The sequence below is a fragment of the Pseudogymnoascus verrucosus genome, assembly GCF_001662655.1.
Source record: "Pseudogymnoascus verrucosus strain UAMH 10579 unplaced genomic scaffold scaffold_77, whole genome shotgun sequence".
NCBI lineage: Eukaryota > Fungi > Ascomycota > Leotiomycetes > Thelebolales > Thelebolaceae > Pseudogymnoascus > Pseudogymnoascus verrucosus.
This window is the reverse complement of record NW_017263728.1, coordinates 79,533-103,373: the sequence shown is the minus strand read 5'-3', so window position 1 is coordinate 103,373 and position 23,841 is coordinate 79,533. Positions and strand designations below refer to the sequence as shown.

The 23,841-nt window shown below is 55.9% G+C and overlaps 3 protein-coding genes across 3 annotated transcripts; 2 read left to right on the top strand and 1 right to left on the bottom strand.

Moving 5' to 3' along the window:
- Positions 1-296: 296 nt before the first annotated feature.
- On the bottom strand, positions 297-9,643 carry VE01_10270 (Type I Iterative Polyketide synthase (PKS); the record flags this gene model as incomplete). Its single annotated transcript, XM_018279673.2, has 3 exons — positions 8,132-9,643; positions 1,566-8,072; positions 297-1,502 (listed from the first exon to the last, which is right to left on the bottom strand). Exons 1-3 carry the CDS (start codon positions 8,654-8,656, stop codon positions 297-299), a joined length of 8,238 nt encoding a protein of 2,745 aa, XP_018125445.1. The 5' UTR covers positions 8,657-9,643.
- Positions 9,644-13,554: 3,911 nt separating this feature from the next.
- On the top strand, positions 13,555-15,706 carry VE01_10269 (uncharacterized protein; the record flags this gene model as incomplete). The annotated part of the gene is made up of 5 exons (XM_018279672.2): positions 13,555-13,953; positions 14,218-14,236; positions 14,354-14,431; positions 15,076-15,644; positions 15,701-15,706. The coding sequence occupies exons 1-5, from the start codon at positions 13,912-13,914 to the stop codon at positions 15,704-15,706; spliced, it is 714 nt and encodes a 237-aa protein (XP_018125426.1). The 5' UTR covers positions 13,555-13,911.
- Positions 15,707-19,233: 3,527 nt separating this feature from the next.
- Positions 19,234-22,419, top strand: VE01_10268 (uncharacterized protein). The gene is made up of 5 exons (XM_018279671.2): positions 19,234-20,010; positions 20,157-20,250; positions 20,307-20,346; positions 20,421-21,461; positions 21,582-22,419. The coding sequence occupies exons 1-5, from the start codon at positions 19,745-19,747 to the stop codon at positions 21,965-21,967; spliced, it is 1,827 nt and encodes a 608-aa protein (XP_018125425.2). The 5' UTR covers positions 19,234-19,744; the 3' UTR covers positions 21,968-22,419.
- The last annotated feature ends 1,422 nt before the right edge of the window (positions 22,420-23,841 follow it).

The window sequence follows — 23,841 nt, the reverse complement described above, 5'->3', positions numbered from 1 at the left end:
TCATATACAACCTCCCCCCCTACCCTTCCGAATTATGCAACACAAAACCCCCCCCAATCCGCCGACCCGCATGCTATAAAACGCCCCGATCCAGACCCCCGCCAAAAAAAATGAACAAAAAAAAAGAGGCGCGAGAGCGATGGATGATGATGAGGACAAGAACAAAAAAGAAAAAAGGGAAAGATGCTGAACCCCCCAACCCGACCAAACCCGCAGCCACGCTCCGAAAATATGCTTTAACCCCCCCATGACCCCCCTGTTTTTCACTCCTCTCTTCCCCTCCCCTCATTACCCACTCACTCGTCGCCGCTACCAGCCTTACTAGCAGCAGCCCCCAAAAACGCACTCCCCTCCACCACCCTCCCTGCCAATCCCCCCACACTCCCCGCCTGCAACACCTCAAACACCGCCACATCACTACCCGCCTCTCTAAAGATCCAATTCCTAATATCAACCGCGAGCAACGAATCGATCCCATACGCCGCCGTACTCCTGCTCGCATCAATCTCCGCTACCGGCATCGCCAGCGCGCGCGCGAGTTTCGCGAGGAGGGCTTCGAGAACCGTGGCTACGGCTGCGGATTTCGATGGTGCGCTTCCCAAAAGGGTTTTCAGACTCGCGCGACCCGCGGACGAAGCACCGCCTGAGCCGTCTGCTGCGCGCGCGAGATGAGGGCGTAGGGCGTCAAGATGGGAGAACACCGGATCGCGACTCCAAAACGGTAAATCCGCGATATCAGCACCAGGATCAAGACTCGTATGCGCCCCCGTAATGAGATGTCCATTCGTCACACCCACAGCATTGGGAAGCATAGCCAGCTCGATGATAGCGTGGAGTTCCGCCTCTTGGATGTCTTTGAGTCCGATACGGATGAGGTTCTCTTCGATGGTGGAATCCTTGCTCTCGGCTACGACGCCGACGCTGGCGACTTTGCCGATATCGATTGCGGTTGCTGGGAGGCCGAGGCCGAGACGATGTTGGGCGAGGGCGACTTGGTATGTGCATGCTGCAACGTAATTACCCTGTCCTGCATTCCCTAAGAAACTGGAGGCAGACGACAAAAGCACGAAGAAATCGAGCGGCTGGTCCAGCGTAGCTTGATGTAAGGACCACGAACCCTGCACCTTGGGACGCAAGGCAGAGACGAAAGTCTCATAAGGCATATTTGCAAAGATCTGATCACGCAAAACCATCGCGCCCTGAATTACCCCGCGAATAGGCGGCATAGTCCTCAACGACGTGTTGAGCGAGTCGAACAGCCTAACCTCGTCGGCGATATCGCACTCTATGACCTCAACGCGGACACCCTTCCCCATGAGCGTGCTGACGAGCTCGCGGGCAGCATCATTCGAGACGCCGGAGCGAGAGACGAAGATGAGATTCCGTGCCCCGTTGGCGACCATCCACATCGATAAGCTGCGACCTATTCCGCCCAGGCCGCCGGCGAGGAGGTATGATGCGTCGGCGTGGAATTTCGCGCCCTTGAGCGGTTGAGGCATGACCTGTTGGTACGGATTAGCATCATCATCCCCTGACGACAAACTGGGAAAGCTGGAAGAACATACCTGGACCACATCCCCCTCCCCCGGCACCACCACAATCTTCCCCACATGCCTCCCGGCCTGCATATGCCTAAACGCCTCCCCCACCTCCCCAAACCCCCAAGTCCTCACCGGATTCGCCCCTCCCTCCCCCATTCCCTCCCCCTCAAGCTCCCTCCGAATCTCCATCCCCATCTCCATAGCCTCCCTAAACATACTCGCCCCAAGTCGTCTATTAAGCCTCAACATCGCCGTAATATCCACACTAGCAAACACAACATTCCGCACGAAAGGCCCCATATCCAAGCGTCCACCCGCCTCAATATCGCGTTTGCCCAACTCCACGAATCGCCCGAAGGGCGCAACGCACCGCCAGCTCGCACGGAGGGATTCCCCAGCAAGACTGTTGAGGACGACATCCACGCCGCGTCCGTCGGTGACGCGCTTCACGCCAGCTTCGAAACTGACATCGCGAGAGCTAAAAATGCGTTCCGCGGGGATGCCGAAGAGGGACATGATATGCGCCTTCTTCTCCCCGGTCCCAACAGTCACATAAACCTCCGCACCCAACCTCTGCGCGATCTGGATCGCCGCCTGTCCAACCCCGCCAGCAGCAGCATGAATCAGGACTGACTCCCCAGCTTGCATCCTCGCCAAGTGAACCAAGGCGTAATACGCCGTGACGTAAATAATGGGGAACCCAGCCGCGGTGACAAAATCCATATCATCAGGGATCCTCATCACCGTATCAGCCGGATTCCTCATCAGCGTCGCGAAACACCCCAGACACCACACCGCCACGCGATCACCGACAGACACATGCGTGACCCCCTCCCCAACCTGTGTCACGACACCAGCGCACTCGTTACCAAGGTAGTTATCGCTCATCTCGCCCATCGCGATGAGGATATCGCGGAAGTTCAAGCCGACAGCGCGGACGCTGATTTCCACCTCCCCATTTGCGATTGGTACCGTAGCGCCTACAGTAGGGTCGTCGGAGAAGTAGAATGAATCCAGACTTCCCACCCCATCTAAGGTGAGTTTCAGCGGCCGTCCAGGCTGAACCAACTTCTCCGCCCTAGGCTTCAGCGCCGCGGCCCCAGTGCGAGTGGCGATGTACTTGTTAAACGCATCATCCTCCACCATGCGCTTGACATGCAATATGCCATTCCTCTCCGCAAACTCGCGATCATTCACCGCCGCGGCCTGTCCGCGCACGAACGTCTGTCTGAAGACCCCAAAGAGGAGATCAACGACCTGATCAGCAGGGAGTCTGTAATCGGCGTCCAAATCGACAGTGACGCAGGGGAACACCTCTTGCTCAGCCCGCAGACTCCTCGCTAGGCCCTGGAAGATGGAGAGTTCAGGCTTACTACTCCTCCCCGCGATACTACCGCGCGTAATCCACAACAGCCCGACAGGCTCACTCGTCAGCCTCTGCAACTGCGCGAAATCCGCCGGCAGCACCTCAGCAAGCACACTCGCATCCAGCTCGGCGAGACAGATGACAATCTTCCCCGTCAACTCCGTCCTCGCTAGGCCAGTGAACGATACGATTTCCACCCCGATTCCGTGGCCCCCCAACGCAGAACAGGTCGAGTCGAGCAGCTCAGCCGCTGCGGCACCGCCGCCGTAAGGCGCGACGAGGATGACGTGCAGAGAGAGGGGAAGACCGAGGGTAGCGACGTTAGCATCAGGCTTCAGAACCGACGCGACCATAACGCTCGTAACATGCGCCCTCGAATCCAACACATCCGGTACGCTCGCCTCAAGCGCCCCAAAGCCATGCCTACTCAGCACATCCTCCCACTGATGCTCCTGCAACGGCGGTGTCGGTCTTGTCAGTATAACCGCCGCAGAGAGATGAAGATGCGTCGCCTCGAGCAGAATCAGTTTCCCCCCCGGTTTCAGCAGCGCTCTCACATTGGCAAGCGCAACTTCCACATCAATCGCCTCGTCACCAAGCGAGTTCGCGGCGATGACAACATCGAATTGCCGTCCCGCAAAGCCCTGCGCGCCGATATCCCCCGCGATATCCAAGACGCGAGTTTCAAACAGGCTTCCCCACTTCTCAAACGCCTTCGTGGTAGCAGCGAACGTCGCGTCGGAGGGATCAGAATACGTATACGCCTTGACCTTAGGATACCTGTACTTCGCACACCCATCCAGCGCATCCAGGACGTGGCGCGTCGCATCCCCCGTCCCAGCGCCGAGCTCGAGGTACTCCAGATCGGGATACTTGTGCGCCAGCATCGTGAGGTACCTCTGCATCGCAGCAAACGTATGCGGCACCCCCATCGCGGTAGCGAAGTAATCGCTCACCACCCCGCTCTCCTGCCTGAAGACATCTGGGTCGATCTCTCCACGAAGCACACCAGGGAGCGCCATGCCCATGCGCACGAGGAGTCTCGCCTCCGCGTCGCCAGAGGTGGAGAAATCAGCAATGAGGTTATGCACGCGCTCTTGCGTGGCGAAGTCCTCGAGTGCTTCCCAGAGGGGAGTCTGGTACTCTGCTCTTCCTACGCGCACAACCTCGCGCTGGTGGAGGAGGAACTCGTATAGTTCTCTCCTCTCCGAGCTCACCTCCACCTCCTTCACATCGCGGAGCGCAGCGTCGCAGAACCACCACGCTACGACCTCCACGTCTTCACGTCCCGCAACACCAGGTGAAGCAGCGCGAACAGCTGCTCCGCGGAGGACACGCAGCATCTGCAGATCGCCGAGTAAATCCACATCCGGCTCCCACACGGCAGTCCCGCAATGTTTCCTTACCACATCCACGGGACCACCGCCACTAATAGCCGTACACTTCATCCCCTTAATCTTGACCACGGCCTCTCCACCCAGGGGATCAAACACCGTAATCCCAGCCACCGCCTCGCGCACGCCCTTGAACGCCGCCTTGGCGCAGGCCCGGAACTCGTAGCCGGCTTGACTCGCGATGGTGCTGGCGAAGGTTAACTCCTCAATGAAGGTCGGCACGAAGGGCTCGTGGACCGCACTGCCCAGGTCGCCCTGGGAGAGGGCGGGGATGATCATCTGGATGAATCCATCCAGTGTCGCTGGGTGCACGAGGCTCGGGTACTCAAACTCCATCGGCATCGTGGACCTGGTATCCGGCACCGCCACGCGACCGACTGCCATCCCGCCGCCAGTGGCAACAGATGTGATAACCCTGAACGAAGGACCGTACCACAACCCCCCCGCAGCAAGAGCGTCGTACATACCCCCCACATCACCCTTCCGTCCACACACCCGCACCGCCTTCTCCATCTCCGCCCTCGCCGCGCGCTCTCCCTCTTCAAACTCATCAGCGCCGACCATCTCCGCGATAGACACCGGAGCATGACCAGTAGCGGCAGCAACAGCAGCAGAAGCAGGGGCGAAATCAACACCCACTACACCCCTACAATGCTCTGCCCATCCGCCCTCTCCGTAGGAGAACACCCTAAACTCCCTCCACGCAGCGGAGCTCACAGTCGTACTATCGGGAAGCGGACGCATGCTAAACACCGTCTCCACCCCCTCCTCACTCTGCGGCACCACAAGCGCCCTCGAGATCGCCAGATCCCTCACCGTGAACCCGCGCACCATGCGTCCAGGAGGCAGCGCCGTAACAGACAAAACCTGCGCCGCAGCCTCAAGAGCCATACACACGTATCCCGCCGCGGGGTAAATAACCGTATCCTGCACCTGATGATGCTTCAACCACGGCAATTCCGACAACCTCACGAAATTCCTCCACATCGGCTCCGTAGGATTCCAATCCGTCGACTGCGCACCGAGCACATCCGTCCTCGGGAACGGGCGCAGCCTGTAGTCCAGCGACAGTCGCGACTCGGACCAGTACCGCGTACTGTGGTTCCAGGCATAACTCGGCAGATCCGGCAGCGTCGCGAGGGGCTGCGGCAGGGGCGACGGGAAATTAGCCGTATGCACGTCGGCACCGTGTCCTGACGCAGACAGCGACGCAGCGAGCGCGAGCATCGTCTCCGCACCATCTTTATTCCTCAGCAGCGCAGGTAGGTACGTGATCCCCGCCTTACTTAAACTCGTCGACGCAGTCAAGATCTGCTTCACCGGCCCACCCAACGCAGCATGCGGACCCAGCTCGACGAGGATATTAACAGCGCCGCCACGGGCGCGACGCTGGCCCTTCTTCTTTCCCTTGGGTTCGGGGGTGCAGAGGTGTGCGAGGGCGGAGGAGAATTGAACGGGTGACACCATGTTGCGGACCCAGTAGTCGGCGTCTAGTGCTTCGTCGGCAGCGGAGCGGGAGGTTACAGAGGAGATCATCTCGATGGGCCAGCGCTGGCCGGGAGGGGTGACGGCGAGGTTCGCGAGGTCTGCGCGGTAGGCTGCGGCGATGGAATGCATGTGATGCGAGTGGTATGCCGTGTCCACCATAAGTTTCCTCGCAAACACACCATCGGCATCTAATCTGCGCTTCAGCGCTTCAATCGCAGACTCGTCACCAGAAACAGTGACACTCCTCGGGCTATTAATACAAGCAACCACTACGCGTCCAAACGCCGCATCAACACTCTCCACGTACCCCCTCGCAGCAGTCTCATCAAGACCAACCGCCATCATCGCCCCACGCAGCCCCAGCGAAGAAACCCTCGACGAGTGCACACCGCGGAAATACGCGACCTGCAGCGCCCCCCTAAGGGATAACGCACCAATCGCATACGCAGCCGCGATCTCACCGCTCGAATGTCCCACAACGCGCGCGGGATGCACGCCCCACGAGCTCAGCAGATCCGCTAGCGCGATCTGGAGAGCAGTGCACAGCGGCTGGCTGATGGCGGCTTCGTTGATGCGAGACTCGGATTCGGGCTTGGAAAGCTCGGTGAGAAGGGACCAGCGGGCGCCGAGGGAGGCGAGGATGCCGTCGGCTTTCATTACGACGTCTTTGAAAACTGGATAGGCGAGGAGCTCGCGCCCCATGCCGGCCCATTGTGCGCCTTGGCCTGTGAAGACGAAGCCTAGCTTTGGCGTCTCCGCCGCGCGGCGGATGGGTTTGAGACCGGGTGCCTCGAGCTTAGTAGCCAGCTCGGCGATAGACGATGCGACGACTGCAACAGTCCAAGGTAAGGTCGTACGGCGAGTGTGTAGTGTGTAGGCGAGGTTATCAAGGTAAGCCGTATCAGTAGTATTCGTAGGAATTGTAGCGAGATGCTCCGCAAAACTATTCGCCAGCGTAACAGCGAGTTTCTCCTCATTAGCAGAGACTTTAAAAATACGCGGCCGCGCCAGGACCGAGGCAGAAGACAGAATCGCATCCTCCTCCACGATCTCTTCAAACTTCCTCCCCTGACCCAGCAACATCGGTCGCTGCATCCCCTCCCCAAGCAGCGACCTAGGAGACGTAGTATGATTCCCCTTCAACCCGCGACTCTGCAGGTAATGGTACGCATCATCGATAATAGCATGACAATTCGTCCCACCAAAACCAAACGAGTTGATACTCGCTCGCCTCAACCCCTCCGTCGGCCACGCCGTCGGCTCCGTAGGGACCTTGATGCGCCACCCCTCGAAGTCAATCGCGGGATTGCCATTCTCGAACCACAAGTTCGGCAACACCACTCCGCGCTCCAGACTCAGCACCGCCTTGATCAGGCCAGCAAGTCCACTCGCGCCTTCGAGATGCCCGATATTCGTCTTCACGCTGCCGACGAAGAGCTTCCCCTCCTCGCCCGGCCCGCGGAACTTCCCGAGCGTCGCTCCGATCGCAGATGCCTCGATGGGATCTCCAGCCGCTGTTCCTGTGCCGTGAGCCTCGAAGTAGCCAGTAGCTGCGGGATCGCAGCCAGCTTGCTCGTAAGCGGTCTGGATGAGCTCCGCCTGTGCCTCCTTCGAGGGGAGCGTCATACCAGCCGTCTTACCGTCCTGGTTCGACGCTGTACCACGGATGACAGCACGGATGGTATCTCCGTCTCTGAGCGCCGCATCCAGGGGTTTTAATATTAAAGCAGCCATACCCTCGCCACGTGCGTAACCGTTCGCGCGCTCGTCGAAGGTGAAACATGTCGAGTCTGGGGAGAGGAAGTGCATGTTGCTCATTCCCACGTGGATTTCGGGGTTGATGAGAGCATTGGTTGCTCCCACAATAGCCACGCGGGATTCGCCTGCCCGTAGGGATTGGCAGGCCAGGTGGACGGCGACTAAACTACTAGAGCAGGCAGTGTCGACCGTCAGAGAGGGACCCTTCAGATTAAAACAAAAGGAAATGCGGTTAGAGAGAATAGCGGGCACAATTCCCACAGAGTGGTATTTCGGTGACAGCTCCATGTCACGCTTCAAAAGGCCGTCATAATCATCCGTAAAGCACCCGACATAACACCCCGTATCAGAGCCGTCAAGATCCGCCAGCGTAATCCCGGCGTTCTCCATAGCCTCATAAACGACCTCTAGCAGAATCCGCTGCATGGGGTCCATACTCTTCGCCTCAGCGGGAGATATGGAGAAGAAGCGCGCATCAAACGTTGCAATATCTTCTTTTAGGTAATGCCCACCTTTTAGGTTCATCTATCACCCGTTAGTCCGCATATCATGAGAAAAAATATATATATATCAAAAAAACTTACAGAACCACTCCGGTCAGCATCCGGATGATAAAACGACTCAACATTAAACCGATCTTTCGGAACCTCCGTCCTCGCATGCCTCTTATTATACAACATCTCCCATAGCTTTTCCGGGCTCGTCGCCTCCTGCGGAAACCTACATCCCATTCCCACAATGGCAATGGGCATGCTCTTATCCTCGCCTTCCCCCTCCTGCACGCTGCCCCCCGCGCCCTCATTCACAGAGGACCCAGGCGTCAGCACCTCCGCTACCCGGCGCTGCTGCTCATCCTCTAGCAGTGTCTCCTCGCGCAGCGGCGCGCTCAGCGGGGGCGTATCGGGGGCATATGGTAGGACGGGCCGGCGGTGTATAGGCCGGGGGGAAGAGGTGAAGGCGCTGGTATCGGTGCTCGCGAGGCCCCCAAGGGAGCGCGCTTCCAGCAGGTCGAGGCGCGAATCGAGGCGCTGTGAGAGGGAGGCGAGGGCGGCTTCGACATCGAGGGCGAGGGCGCGGAGGGAGGGGTGCGCGGATGTCAGGGCGGGCATGGCCGCGGTTGTGTATGGGAGAGCGTGAGCTCTATCCGGATGTCGGTGGGGAGGAGAGAGAGTATGAGGCGTCTATGGCGTTGCCATCAGGCAGCGGCGGGGAGGCGGGGATCCGGGATTCGGGGGATCGTGGTGGGGGAGGTTATGTGTAATTCCGCAGGTGCCTGTGTAGTCGAGGATGTAGTCGTCGTTGTCGTGGTAGTCGAGAGAGTGTCGGTGGAGGAATGGCAGCAATGCGGGGAAGGAAACATGCTTTGAGGGCGTGTTTCTCTCGAGTGTCGTCGAAGGGGAGGCCGTCTGTTCGGTGGGAGAGGCGAGACAGCGATGATCTTATCTGCGGGAGGGAGGGAGGTGCGTGGGGAGGGCGTGGGCTGCTGGGCTGGGCTGGACGAGGTGGACCTTGGTGGTTTTCTTGGGCTGGGCGACGGGGGGGTCCGGCGGAACGTCGAGGAGTGATTTTTTGCAGTGGAGTGGCAGCCAGAGACGTGCGTGCGCGGCTAGGTACAGTGGAGGCTTTGGGGACTTTGGGATTGGATTTGGCCTGGTACGGGATGGGATGATGGCTTGGTATGGTTGGGATGGATGGCGCTGGACCGGCTTGGTATGGCTGGTATTGCTTGGTATAGTTTGGAATAGGATGGCTTGGTATGGCTTGGTATGTACAGGAATGGAACGACATGGGACTGCTCACACGCGTAGAGTGACGGGATTGTCGGTATCTGCAGCACGATGGCGGGCGGTGGTGGTAGTGGGGACGGACCGGGGAAAGTACGGGAGTACTCGAGGGGCAGAGTGATGTGATGGGTCAGGTAAGAAAAGAAAAAAGAAAGGCGACCAGGCCGGTCCAGAGGTGCAGGAGTTCGTTCCAGCAATCCAGTCCAGTCCAGTCGAGTGTCAGTCCAGCCAGCCAGGGAACGGAGAACGCAGAGGCGAGAGCACAAGTCGTATGTATGTCGAGAGAGTAGGTAGAGTTAGGTATGGGGAGGTTGTTAGCGGCGAGAAATAATGGATATTGAAGGAGAGTAAGTGGCGATGGAGTAGTAAGTACTGTACCATGGACATGGACGACGACCCTAGTACCAGGTACACACTCTCTCCGTCTCTCTCTCTGTCTGTGTTTCCTCCTCGTAACCCTCTCTCTCTCTCTCTCTCTCTCGTGTGGTGGTGGGTGGTGGTGGAGCACGTTTTCGGTGGAGTTGAACTATCCAAAGGGGGAGGTATGTCCGAGAACGGGTAGGACCTGCGGTCTTCCGTGGCGTCGCGGTTGCGGGCGGCGGGGGGGTCGGGATGATTTTGGAGATTTCTTGGGAGTAGGGAGTGGGTTTTCTTCGGGAGGGTTCAATTGTGGAGACTTTGAAGAAGAGAAGGGGATTGATTTGGATTTGAAGAAGGGGGTTATTGAATTGGGGGAATTGGTATTATGTGCAGTGTTTCTAGATGGGGTTTTCTAGAAGAGAGAAAGTATGTACAGATGTGTAGTATGTAAGTGTAGGGTTGCAGTATATACAGAGTATAATGCATGAAACGCGGAGAGTTAAGGGCGAATAGAGAATCGAAGAATAATGAAGCAAATGATGACGGGATGGGATGGGGGGAAATGAAGAATTGTGAAAAGGGATAGGAGGGGATGAGATGGGATGGGGGGCAAGGGGAAAAGAAAAGCAGACTAAGAAGCGAAATAAAGCTAAGCGAAGAAGGGGAAGGTGGTGGTAGTTAGTGTGGTAGTTGACTATGCCTCCGGTACTTGCATCTGCATGTGCCTGGCACGATTGGTAGGGTAGGTTTGTGGTAGTTTGGGACGGAGTTCAGGTACAGGGCGATGCATGTGCATGTAGCACGGCATGTAGAGGTACGTTGGTGGAAGTGGAGTTAGCATGGTACTATTAGGGTTTAGGGTTGATGATGCCCCCCGGTAGCCGAGGTTGGTTGTTTGGTCAGATGGGTTGCGGTAGTTGGTTTATGCTGGTTATTGGTTATACAGGGTAAATTATACAGAGTAATTATAGTAATTATACAGCTTATTTATACAGGCTAGTTATACAGTATCAAATATCGTCGTGTCGATTTCTATATAGCTTCATCTTTGTATGCTACCATACTATACTGTACTGCACTGTACTATGCAGCCTTTTCTTTTGTTTTTCCCTATTTTCTCCTGAAAAACGGCACGGGCAACGCACGGGCACGGGCACAGGCACAACACGGCACGGGTGCGGCACAGTTCCCGTTGAAGGTGGCTGGATAGCTGTTGTAGCTGTAGAAATATGACGAGTCGCGTTTCGCCATCATCCATAAAAGTATGATGGCGAAACGCGTTGTCGTCTGATGGATGCCCTGTGCGTCGATCTGCATGTATGTGTCAGATTTGTGTGTATGATATGTGTGATATGTATGATATTGTTGGTGGTATTTGCATTGTTGGTTTTGTTGGTTTTTGAGGTAGGAGGTGGTGTTGTATGGCTGTATGGTAGTGGTATTGCTGTATTGCTGTATTGCTGTATGGTAGTATGGTAGTATGGTAGTATGGTAGAAAGGCTGTGGTGATGTATGGTAGTGGTGATGTATGGCTGTATAGCTGTGTGGCTGCTACACTTCTATACACAGAGTATCTACCATACATCCCCCTTACCACACTTCACCTTCACCTTCACCTTCACCAGAGAGTGCACAGGTGCACAAATATCAACCTTCCAATGGGATAATTAGACAGACAGATAGACCACCCACCACCCCCGACGACTGACAGACGGCATCTCGATCGGCATCGGGAGAACCATTCGTGCCGTCCCATTGTCATATCGTAATAAACTGACCCCCATACTGATCCCGCCAGCCACTACCCGTTGAGTGATTACTCAGTCGCACTCACTTTCTCGAATACAATACTAATCTAGTATAATACAGTGGATATCCACGATATTACGCCAATCTCCCCGCAGAGTCATGTCCCCCCCTCCGGAACTCCATAAACTCCATACAGGAGTCCGTATGGCGATTTCTTCTAGAATTACCAACACCACTTCTAACACTACTAACCCTACTAACCCTTCTAGCACTACTAACACTACTAACACCACTACTGCACCCCCATACCCCCATGCCGTCCATCATCATCATCGCCACCACCGACCGAGAATCCACCACTATACACCACCACCGACCGAAAACCCACCACTATACAGCACCATACTAATCTCACACCACGCGCTCGCCACGCCGGTGAGACATGGATCCCCCCTGCGCACTCTACTGTCCATCTATTATGGAGTTTACGATCCGATGCTACGCTGATCAGGGGATACACGGACGGGAGCACGTGGTTGGCCGGGCTGTCCGATGTTCTTTCTAGTATATCGCACAAGAGATGCTTGTATGAGATGAGGGAGGGAAGGGAGGCGGCAGATCGAATCGACAGTGTGCAAGATGGTGGTGATACATTGTGTGATGTGATACTAAGCGTGGTTGGGATGACAGCATAGCACAGCATAGTAGCCGTTTGTAATACCATACCACCACATACTCCCGAACAATAACAGCACAGCAGCCGTCGGGTCGGCGAGCTGCACTGTCATGATGATACAACCGCAGCGCATGGCAACGAGACTGGCTTCTTCAAGCGCGGTATCACAGCATGCGATAATACTATCCACGAAGCAGCTTACCACGGCATCGGCTCTATCATACCAGCGTATCCCCGAATCACCACCTCTACCACATCATCAACCCCAACACCACTACCATAGCACTGCTGCACAGTTAACACGGTATCACACCACAGCAGTCCTGCACAATCACCACGCCATCACACCTTACCAAGCAATCCTCAACCACTGTACCGGCGCCGGCGTAACACCCCTATCCCTATCCACGTCCACATCACTATCCACGTCCTCATCCTCGTCCACCCACAGCATATGCTTCCCTCACATCCGAGATCCCATGTACGGCATGGGTATGCGCGTACGTAACCCTCAAGCAAGGGACGGCAGTTCATGGGGTATGCTGGACGCAGGTATCGGAGTTCGCATATCATCCGTATCGTAAAGTATGCCGCGGAGTTGAGTTGAGTTCGCATACCCAACCCCATACCCAACCCCATACCACGTATCCATACCATACCACATACCCCAAGAACACAAACACACCGGAGAATAGCAAGGAACTTCGCATGTTGAACAAACGGTGTTCGTATCAATCACCGAACGGGGCCATCCAAACAGGGCCCATCACCGACGGAGACATCACCGAACGGAATTCTCCTTTCCCCTTCCCTACGTACGTACGTACCCCCCTACCCCCCATCTCCCCTACACACCACCACCACCCACCCCAATCCTCCCCATGCACGCCTACCTGATGCATGGGGTGTAGTTGCACATCCCTCCATCCATCGCCCCAGACCGGCGACCCAAACGCCGTACCCACGGCGACGTCCCGAGGGCCTTAATGCTCCTTCCTTCCCTAGGGTTAGGGGGGGGGCTTGTACGTGTTCTTTCTACCCCTAACCCCGAACCACACCCCATGGAAATGATGCATGCATGGATGGGAAGGATGGATGGATAGATAGATGTCGGTAGGTCGCCTAACGCCGAACCGACCAACGGACGCCAAGAGAAACGCGCGCCAAGGCTGTGGTTGCGCGCTAAGAGTTTGCCCTTGTCCCTGTAGACTGTAGACTGTACTGGAGAGGGTGGTTACCCCACTCTACGATACCGCTCTGGACTCTCGGTGGGGTACTACGTATCTCACTGTAGTATGGCGCAAAAAACCAGGTACTGCTGGGTGGGTGTACACGCTACGGCGATTTTTTGATACAACAGAGGGGAGGGAGGGGAGGCAGGTGACATTTCATCACTAGAGTGCTTATGCACGTTATCTATACCCTATTTTCCTTCCCCCAACGAACGACGCAGAGGCGATCCATCCGGGCTGTATTTTATTACCACGGTGTATAAGTCGTATATATCCCTCATACGTACATACTATATACTGTGCATAACGCTCTATCCGATCGACGACCAACGTACCGGCGAGAGAAGTGCCGAGGATCCGAGAGTCGGGCCGTCCGTCGTGGGAGATAGAGAGGGGGGACACGTGCTCCGGGGATTCCGAGTATCAGAGAGTACGACGTTCGTATTTTTTGAGGGGAGGGAAAAGGAGTCGGTGGAATTATTGGGGAAAGGAGGGGAAATAGGAGGATAGGGGAAAAGAGAAAAAGGGAGGAAAAGAAAGGAAGGGGAAAATAGGAGGGAAAGATGAGGTTTCTCTGCTTGCATGGGTTGGGGTGTAATGCTGATGTTTGTTGGTCCTTTTCTTACTATCTTCATTTTTTATATTGCCCCTCGTTCTGTCTATTTCACTCTGTCTACCGCTGTCTTTCTCTCTATCTCTTTGGTCCCTTTTTTGCCCGTTGGACCCTTCTTTCTTTTCATCTTTCATCTTTCCCCTTTCCCCTCTACCCCCGGTTCAGTCAGTCTATCTCATCGATACCCTTTCCTCCCCTTTTTGCTTCATTTATATCCCCCGCAAGATACGGAAAGCACATACTAACACTTCCCCAGATCTTTGAAGCGCAAACTGGTAAGCGTTACCTATGCCCCCCTTCACCAGTCCATCAGAGTGGCCATCCCCCCTTCCACCAGCAGAGGGAGACAGTCAGAGCCCAAAGAGATGCACCTACTAACACCCCCCCTCCAGCTCAAATCCGCGAACAACTAGGCGACAGCCACACCTTCGATTTCCCAGAGGGCGAATACGATATCCCCGCTCCCAAAGGTACGGCCTCTTTACTCTACTTTTCCTCTCCGTTTCTCTCCCTCCCCCTCCCCCTCCTCTCTCCTTCCTCGGGCGTTCCTTCCTCCAGTATCCCCGGTCCCTCGCTCCGTCCTTGCATTGCTACCCGGTAGTCCCGGTAGTTTGGGTCTGTCGTGGTCGGTCCTTCCCCGGATTGGATGCACATGGCATGGGGGTCGCTCTTTCCTTCTGAGAGAGAGATGTATGGCGTCGTGCCTTCTTTGGATACACACTGGGTCGCCTTGGATATGCATCGTGTTGGACCTTCCTTTTCGAAGTATGCTTTTGGACGATCGTTCTTTCCTCTGCATATTTTCAAGCGCTCCTTCCGCGAGAAGTGCATCGTTCCTTCCGAGAGAAAGCTGCGACCGCTCCTTCCCAGTTCTTTCTATATCCTCCTTCGCTCTTTCCTCCCCTGCCCCCCTCGGTCTTTACCTCCTTCCCTGCTTCCTCACTTTCCATTTTCCCCGTTTCCCCGTCGCTCCTTCCCTCCCTCCCTCCGTTCCTCCATCATCGTTCCTTCCTGACTTTCCCTCCCCATGTTGCTCTTTCCTCCCCCCGCCATCTCTCCATGGCTCCTTCTTCCCCTCCACGGTTCCTTTATCTCCAACTAACTCTTTCACCAGAAATAACAGCAATCTACCCACCCCCCTACCTCTCCTGGCACCCCCCACACACCCTCGACACCCATATCGCCCAAGGCCTCCTCGACATCCGCACCTACATCGCCGACAACGGCCCTTACGATGCGTGTCTCGGTTTCTCTCAGGGAGCCGTGATGCTCGCTCTTTTACTACTCGAGGATTCCGCTGCTGCTATCAAATCCTCCACCACCAACGGTACCACCAACGACTCATCCGCCAACTCCAACGGCACCAATGGCACCAGCACCACCAACGGCTCCTCCAACGGCTCCACCACCCCCCCAACCCCCCTCTTCGACCTAGCAATCTTCCTCTCCGGCTCTCTCTACCCCCTCGCCACCCCCCTTTTAGCATCCGGCGCCCGGATCTCCATCCCCACCACGCACGTCTGGGGCGGAAAACGCGATTACGTGACGTTGAATGGGGCGGGGGAGGCGCTGAGGGATGCGTGTGTTAGTGAGGGGAGGGTGGTGGTGGAGCATGGGGAGGGTCATGTTGTGCCGAGGGGGGAGGGGGGGGTGAGGGCTGTGGTTGGGGGGGTGGAGAGGGGGGTTATGAGGGCGATATATAAGAGTTAGTTGGTGGGAGGATGACAGGCTCCCAGGAGGGTTAAGGGGGAGGGGGGGGTAGGGGGAATGAGGGAAGTGGAGGGAAAGGGGAAAGGGGAAAGGGGGTGTATATACGACGACGGACATCGTGATGGAAATTGGTTTCTTTGGGGTATGATGAATATACGGCTGGCAGCGTCGCTGATGGAAGGGAAGGGGAAGGGGGTAGAAAAAGGGGTGTATATAGAAGGTCTATCACGACTGAGATGGATTTATTTGTTGGATACGCACATACCACTATAGTAGGATAGATTCAAGGCAAATATCAGTTTGCACTTACAAGATAGGAGAGGGTTACGTACTTATTTACCTCTGCAGCCATACTCCCCCAACCAAGAGGCACTACGACTCTCTTCACGGCTACCGTCGACTCTGAAGAGCTATATATCCCATCTACCTATCCCACATCTTACCCTCACACACCTCCTAATCTACCTCACACTCTCAAAAACCCCTTACCTCCACATCCCCTCCTCCATATCAACCCCTCCCCTATCAACACGCAACCCCCTCTCCATCAAACCCCTCACCACATCCAACCTCGGCACATCACACATATAGCATACCACCCACCACACCGCACAGCGCAACAAACCTGTTTACACCCTCACTGCCAGCGTGGCCATACCCTCCTCCCCTCATTTCCTCCGTCTTGGCACCACACCACACCACACCACACACACACACACACCATCTCGGCTTCCACGCCGTATATATATTACCCCGCGTTCCACATACCACCATCGCGACTTGGCACGCACACATGACTTACCTTGGCACATCATGCATCACCACACACACACGCAGCTTGCATCGCACATCGCACCACACGGCGCATGGACGGTTGCCGACGGCGGCGGTAACACCCGCCACCACGTCCATCTACAGCACAAGTACAGTAAGTAAGTGAGTAACCCCTACCCCCCGCCCCTACCAGCTCGTATGCACCACAACCACAACCACCGCCGATACGCTTGCACCACTACTGCTGTACCATGGTGGTGTGTGTAGGCGCGCAAAGCAAGGAAGTGCATCTGGGCTATCAAAGACACCGCCACCGCCGTATCGACAGCATGTGAGACAACACCCGCAGAATCAGGATCGCGGACAGACCACCAGCTACCAGCTGCTGGCACGGTAACCGCAAGATTCGAGACGAGACAGCATGGGGGTTACGTTACACGCGGGTCCTTATAGTTGTGCACCACATTGTACTGTACTGTACTGGACTGGACTGGGCTGGACTGGAGTACTACCAGCGGACTCGCGCGGCAAGACGGGAGGGGAGCACGGGATGACATGACATGTCGGCTGGGTGATGGGAAGTGAGGGCGGATGAGACATCTTCAGCGTACCGCGGCGGGAGGGAGTGAGTTGCCGCGGCGGATGGGGTTCGTGCGAGGTGATGTGTCGGATTTTTTGTGCTGTATGATATCATATACGGGTGTGTAGAATACGATACATGTGATACCGTAGATACCGTAGATACAGTATCTACAGTAGGTACGGAGTATGTCGCGGTGGTATTTTCGGGAGTGTACTCAACTCTACATACTCTACATACCGCATATCTACAACTTAAGACCGAGTCGAGGCAACATCCATCTCGGCCTAACCTCGCATCCATCAGAGTCTGTCTGAGCACACGACCCATACACCCCAAGTCCCCAAATAATCCCGCCGCAGTCCGCCCATAAACTGGGACCAACACCATGACACTGCAAACATGACACTCCAAGCCTGACACACACACACACCACCACATACTCAAAATGAGACACGCGCACGCATCGGATCGGATCGGATCCCCAACACCCCCCTGATGCCGAGGGAATCACCCACACCAAACCCGACAGTCCGGTACCCGTCTCGGAGGGATGATCAGGAGAGGGAAGGAGCTACGTTGCCGGGTTCGTCCCTAGAGTCCGGTGCGCGTGGATGGATTGGGTTGTGTGCAACAATGCGAGGTGGGTGGGAGATCCAACACGAGGAACGGGGGGGGGGGAGAGCCAAGAGATGGTGAGATCTCGGTTGCGTGGAGAAGGAGGAGGGTAGATTGGGTTCGGCTAGGGGTAGGGAGGGAGACGGGAGGGAGGGGAGGTAGAGGCAGGAGGTAGAGGACGGCAGGGAGGAAGGAGGAGGGAGAAGACGGGAGGTAGAAGACAGCAGGTAGAAGACGGGAGGGATATGAGGTCCAACTGAGATCTCCACTGGGGGGCGGAGGAAGGATGAGTGCATCGGCGGTGGGAGGACGGGAATAGATTGTTATGGAGATGGAGTGGAGGGAGGGAGATGTGGCAGTTGCTTCGGGCTGGGCGATGAGGTTGGTAGGGGGGGAGGAGAGGAGATATATGGTGGCACGTGACATGCTGGTTGTTTTGTTATTGGTTGAAATGTACGAGGAATCAGTTGTGCATCGGAGGTGTATTGTATGTGGTAGAGTATATGATGTTATACGTAAAATACAGTAGATATACGTAAAATGCAGTAGATATACGTAAAATACAGTAATATAAAATGCAACTCTACTATAAAATGCAGTACTATAGTAAAACCAGTAGTATAAAATCGAGTACTACAGTAAAATCAGCACTACAGTAAAAATTACTACCATAAAATCGAGTACAGTGTGTACATCCACTAACAGATTTCAGTACTAAAGAGTACGGACACCAGTACAGACCACACTACAACACTATTCCCAATCCAGACTAGCCTTCCAAGTACCCATTTCACTCCCTGTCCCACCCCCTGTCCCGCCCCCTGTCTATAAAACAGTAGAAAAGAGTACGTACCTCTAATTCTGCACCTCTATGCACCTCCATGCCACCCCCCCTGTCCCTTGCACACACACCCTTATCCCTGCACACACCCTCCCAATAAATCTTCAATCTCCCCTTCTAACCGCATCTAGATAGTCGACCGAGTCTAATCGAACGACCCCTTCTGGCCATGTCTCCGAACATCGACTACCGGGTCAACCACCACCACTAAACGATCCGCCTCTCTACACCAGGAAACTCCCGAAATCCCCCCCGTTATATCCGTCCACATATGGAAAGTGCGAGTCGGAGAGTGGAGAGTCCTACAACACCCCCCCATACCCCCCCCCCATGACGAACGGGGCCGCGGCGGAGATGGGGGTGGAGACGCAGACATGGTACTTTATCGACAACGTCGAACCCGTTGACTCTCTCTCCGCTTGTCCACCCCCCCCCGGTCCATCCCATCAATCACTGGGCAAAATGCTGGGCACACGCTGGGCATACACTGGGCAGATGCTGGGCACACGCCGTCCAGGCCTCGGCCCTCCCCTCCCCCTCCCCCCATAACCTCACCACCATCTCCATCTCCAACACCTCCTCCCCCGCCGATCACCCCTTTCCCCAGCGACCGACGTACAAGCAACCCCCCCCACCGCCTATCCGCTAAACCCCCTCTGCACGTCGTCCCGCCGCCAGCGACCCTCCCCGCCACGGCCATCCTGCTACGTTCTGTCGACTCCTCCGCGCGACTTTCCTGCACCGAAACCGACGCACCCACCAACCGTCGTCCGGTTCGATCGATCGTTAAAAGCACCGGAGAGCGGACAGCGAACGAACGAACGGACACGCAACGAGCAAGTCGATCACCGAGAGATATGCGAGGAAGCGTGCGTTAGGAGAAGGGAAGAAGGTTACTTCTTGAGCGAAGCTTATTCCTCCTCCTCCTCTTCCCGTCTTCTCTCTTTTTTTTGTGCTCCATTCGATATCCAATTCCTGCTTGTTTGGTTTGATTGATTGATTGGATTTGTTTGGCTGAGCTTGGGTTTCGTGAGGCCATTGGGTTTGCATACGTTGCTGGGACCGAGGTGCGAGCGCCTTGATTGTGAGATTGATTGAATCATCACCACCACCACCCACCACCGTCGCCGCGCGAGTCCATTGACGACAAACAACACTCCACACCACACGAGCAATATCCCATCTCGAATTCCAACCGCCAAGCTCACCAACCCACCCACCTTCATCGACACACACACACACACCCCCGCACCCGCCCAGATGCCCAAACACCGCGCCTCAACATCCACAACCATGGACCTCGTCTCCCTCGACGGGCGCTCCAAGTCCTCTCGCCCCCCGTCAGAAACAGACGGCAGCGGCAGCAGCGGCAAGGCCGAGGAGGGCGGCGCCGCGTCACATACGCTCCATGAACGGGGTGCGCAGAATGGGGATACGCAGGCGAATTCGTCGGGGTTTAGGGAGAGGGCTGGGGAGGCGGCGTTGAGGCCACTGGAGGGGTGGAGGTTAGGCGGTGTTACGACTGCGTGAGTTATTTCCTGGATATATCCTGGGTTGGAGGTGGGAGTTTGGGAGGGAGGGGATGTTGCGGTGGGATGGAGCTCTGGTGGAGAGGAGCTATGGTGGAGCTGGTGATACTGAGGGATAACGGCTAATGACGTGACGTCTACAGATTATTGCTTGGCCTTTTCCTCGCGACACTCGAGACGTCGATTACAGCTACGGCACTGGTGTCTATTGGGGAGGACTTTTCAGCTACGACTACTGTATGTGCCCGTCGCTACTCTCGCGAATTGAAGATGATGGCTAACGAGTTGGACAGACTACCTGGGTTGTGATATCCTACCTCCTCTCATATATGGGTACGCCCCCTCCCTCACTCCCCCTTCACCCTCCCACCACCCTCTCTTTACACCTCCCTAACGCCCACCCCCAGGCTTCGCCGTAATCTTCGCCCGCATCTCCGACGGCATCGGCCGCAAAGGCGCCAGCATCCTCGCCTGGATTCTCTTCGCCGCCTTCTCCCTCGGCTCCGGCCTGGCCACAAACATCAACCAGCTTATCGCCTTCCGCACCCTCCAAGGCATCGGCGGCTCAGGCCTCTTCTCCCTCTCCATGATCGTCCTCCCGCAAATCACCCCCGTCAAGCTCTGGGCCCTGATGTCCTCCTTAGTCGGCATGTCTTTCGCATTCTCCTACGTCCTCGGCCCTATCCTGGGTGGTGTGATAACGCATAATTCCACGTGGAGGTGGATATACCTCTTCAACGCCCCCGCCGCCGTCCTCGGCATAGGCCTAATCCTCATCGCCTGGCCCGCGCAAGCGGACCGCAAAAACCGCCTCTCCACCTCCATCGCCCAAATGGACGTCCTCGGCGCATTCCTCCTCCTCGTCGCCACCGTCCTTTTGGTATTCGCCCTCCAACAAGCCGGCTCCCAAGAATACGCCTGGAGCAGCCCCGTCATCGTCGCCACGCTCACCATCTCCGCCGCATCATGGGTAGCCTTCATCGCATGGATCGTGTATCTCGAGAGCGGTCGGTCCGGGCTGCGGATTAAAGCGATCTTCCCCCTCTCAATAGCTTTGAAGCGACCAACAGGCCCCGGCATCCTCTCCTCCCTCATCGTGGGGTTTCCCTTCTTCATGATCCTCATCAACCTCCCCATCCGCTTCCAAGTCGTGAATAACGACAGCAGCGTCATGGCTGGGATCCACACGCTCCCGTTCCTGGGCGGGGTAGCTCTGGGCACCACGCTGGGGGGCGGGATCGCGACACGCAAAAATTTGACTGCGCATGCGCTTATTTTTGCGACGGCGCTGACGTGTCTCGGGTCGGGGTTGTTGTCGACGACGGGGGATGGGCTGAGGATCCCGAGGGCGCAGTATGGGTATCAGGTTATTTTGGGGACGGGGTTCGGGTTGGCGTTTACGAGTATTACTATGATGATGGCGTTGGCTCATGATTTTGATACTGTTGGTATGTCTTACTTCCCTTTTACTTTCCCTTTCCCTTCACCCCACCCTCCCCCTTCACCCCACCCTCCCCCTTCGCATCCCTTAAACTTAATCGCAGAACCAAACTAACACCCCCCCCCAGCCGCCGCTCAAGGCGCCGTAGGCCAATCCCGCGTCCTCGGCGGCTCCATCTCCCTCGCCATCGGCACCATAATCCTCAACCGCCACCTCCGCGCCCTTCTCACCCACGCCACCTCCCCCCTCTCCCTCCCCCAGCTGTCCTCTCTCCGCGCCTCCCTAGCTGCATTACCGAGTTTCTCGGAAGGGCAGCAGGAAGCGGTCAGAGCGGCGTACGCGAGCGCGTTTAGAGAGCAGATGAGGGTTTGTGCGTTTGTGCTTGTGGGGGGTGTGGTGGTTACGGGGTTAACGTGGCAGAGGCACCCGAGGAGTGTGGAGGAGAGTAGGGAGAGACAGAAGAGGTTGGCGGAGATGCAGAGGGGTGGGAGGGGGGGGGAGGGGACGGCGTAGTGGTCTCGGACGCCTCTTGTTCGTTTCTCTGTGTTTTTGAGTCAGCCTTTTTTTTTTTGGCTTATTGTGGTGGTTGGGATGCATGTTTTTGCATACCTTTACCCCGTTCCGTTCCGGCTGAGTGCCGAGTACATCTAGCGACTTGTCTTCGTCTATTTTTTTACTATCATCACCTACATCATCATCACATATAACATCACATCACCACAACAACATCACCACAACAACATCACACACATCACCACATCACACACATCATCATTTACTTTACATCGGCGTTCTCAGGACGGGGTCATCACAAATCGGGGTTCAACGGGGGTACAACTTGGGATTATCGGGTTCGTTCGGTCAGGGACCGGTCGCGGTCGGGGTTGGAGGAATCAATCGTGTGTATAGCATATGTCTTTCTTGTTTATTCTAGCATTTAGTTTGTTTGTAGTCTGAGGGGGGAGATTGGGGGGGAAGGAGGGAAGGGGGGAAGGGGGGAAGGGGGGTTTTTTGTATATGATTCGAGCGGGGGGGGGTGAATATAAATGTCTGTTTTTTTTATATGTATGTGCTTTGAGGGGGGGTGAGGGTGGGGGGTTATGAGTTATGATCTAAAAATTGCAGTTGTCTAAATGCCATCGTACTCCGCGTGATATCGAACCCTGCACTCTACCCATACCAGTGAACAGCTCATCCTGTCGTCCTGCCATGGGGAGCACACTACGATCGCGAGAATGGGCAGTGGTGGTTGAAGTGGATAGATGGGGTCAGTATATATACCACCGCCACATCCACGACAACAACTCCAGGTCCGAGCCCATTCTTTTTGATGGGTCAACTGAGAGGGGGTGGCGTGTGTTCAATAGGGTGATGTGGGTGGAAATATCGCGTCCGTGGCGGCGGAGTTAACAAAGCGTCTGCGGGCTGTGGCGATTTCTCACTACCGCTGCCGTTCTCACCACCTCCATTCTCACCACCACTATTCTCACCACCGTCACCACACTCCTCCCCACCACCACCACAACACCTCCTTGTACGAGACCACATCACACCACACCCCACTCACATCTCAGTTCTCAAAACAGTCACACACCAGCTTCACACGCACTTGCGAAGGTGTTTGTGAAGTGGTAAAAGCATTGGTGAGTTGAATGTTTCGGGGGAGAAAGGGGAGGGAGTATATAGCGGTTGCTGGGGGGTGCGGTAGTGGAGGGGCTCGGGGGAGGGGGAGGGGGGTTTGGGGATGGAAGAGGGGCTTGGTTTGGTAAGGGGGCTGGAGGAAGGGGGGTGCTGGTGGGTGTTCTTGGGTGTTGGTGGGTGTTAGCGGTGGCGGAGTTTGTTCTGAAGGGGCCTTAGAGACTTAGTTTAGTTGACGGGGTAAGAGATGGGGTGTAGATTGCTGGTCAAGTCTGGTGTAGTGTGTGGAGTTGGTTACGGCTCTTGGTTGCTGAGGTTTGGATGTGTATGATGTGTGTATGTGAAGCCAGGGTGGGGTGGCGGGGGTGGGGAGCTTCAAGGGGTGTTACGTGGTTGTGATGATGAAATTCAGCTGTGTAGACTCCACGATCATCATCCTCACTGAGGTTGGAGGGAGTGGTCGAGCAGGTAGAAGGTTCTTACCTGGAAGAGTGAGATATATGTGATTCCAGAGTCGACGATCAGTGCTCGTGCTGGTGTAAGTGGTAACTAGGGTGAGTTTGCTTCTCTTCATCGCCAGCAGGTCTGTAGGGCGCTAGTGGGCTTTGAAAGAGGGGGAGCGGTGGTGCTTAGATGTCGATGTAGAATGAGCTCATCTCCTAGGGTAGTCAAGAGTAAAGGAAAGTATGGATTCTGGCTGTCATCGCATTGTTTCTGTCCTGGTGCTGATGTAGTAGCATGACCTGCTT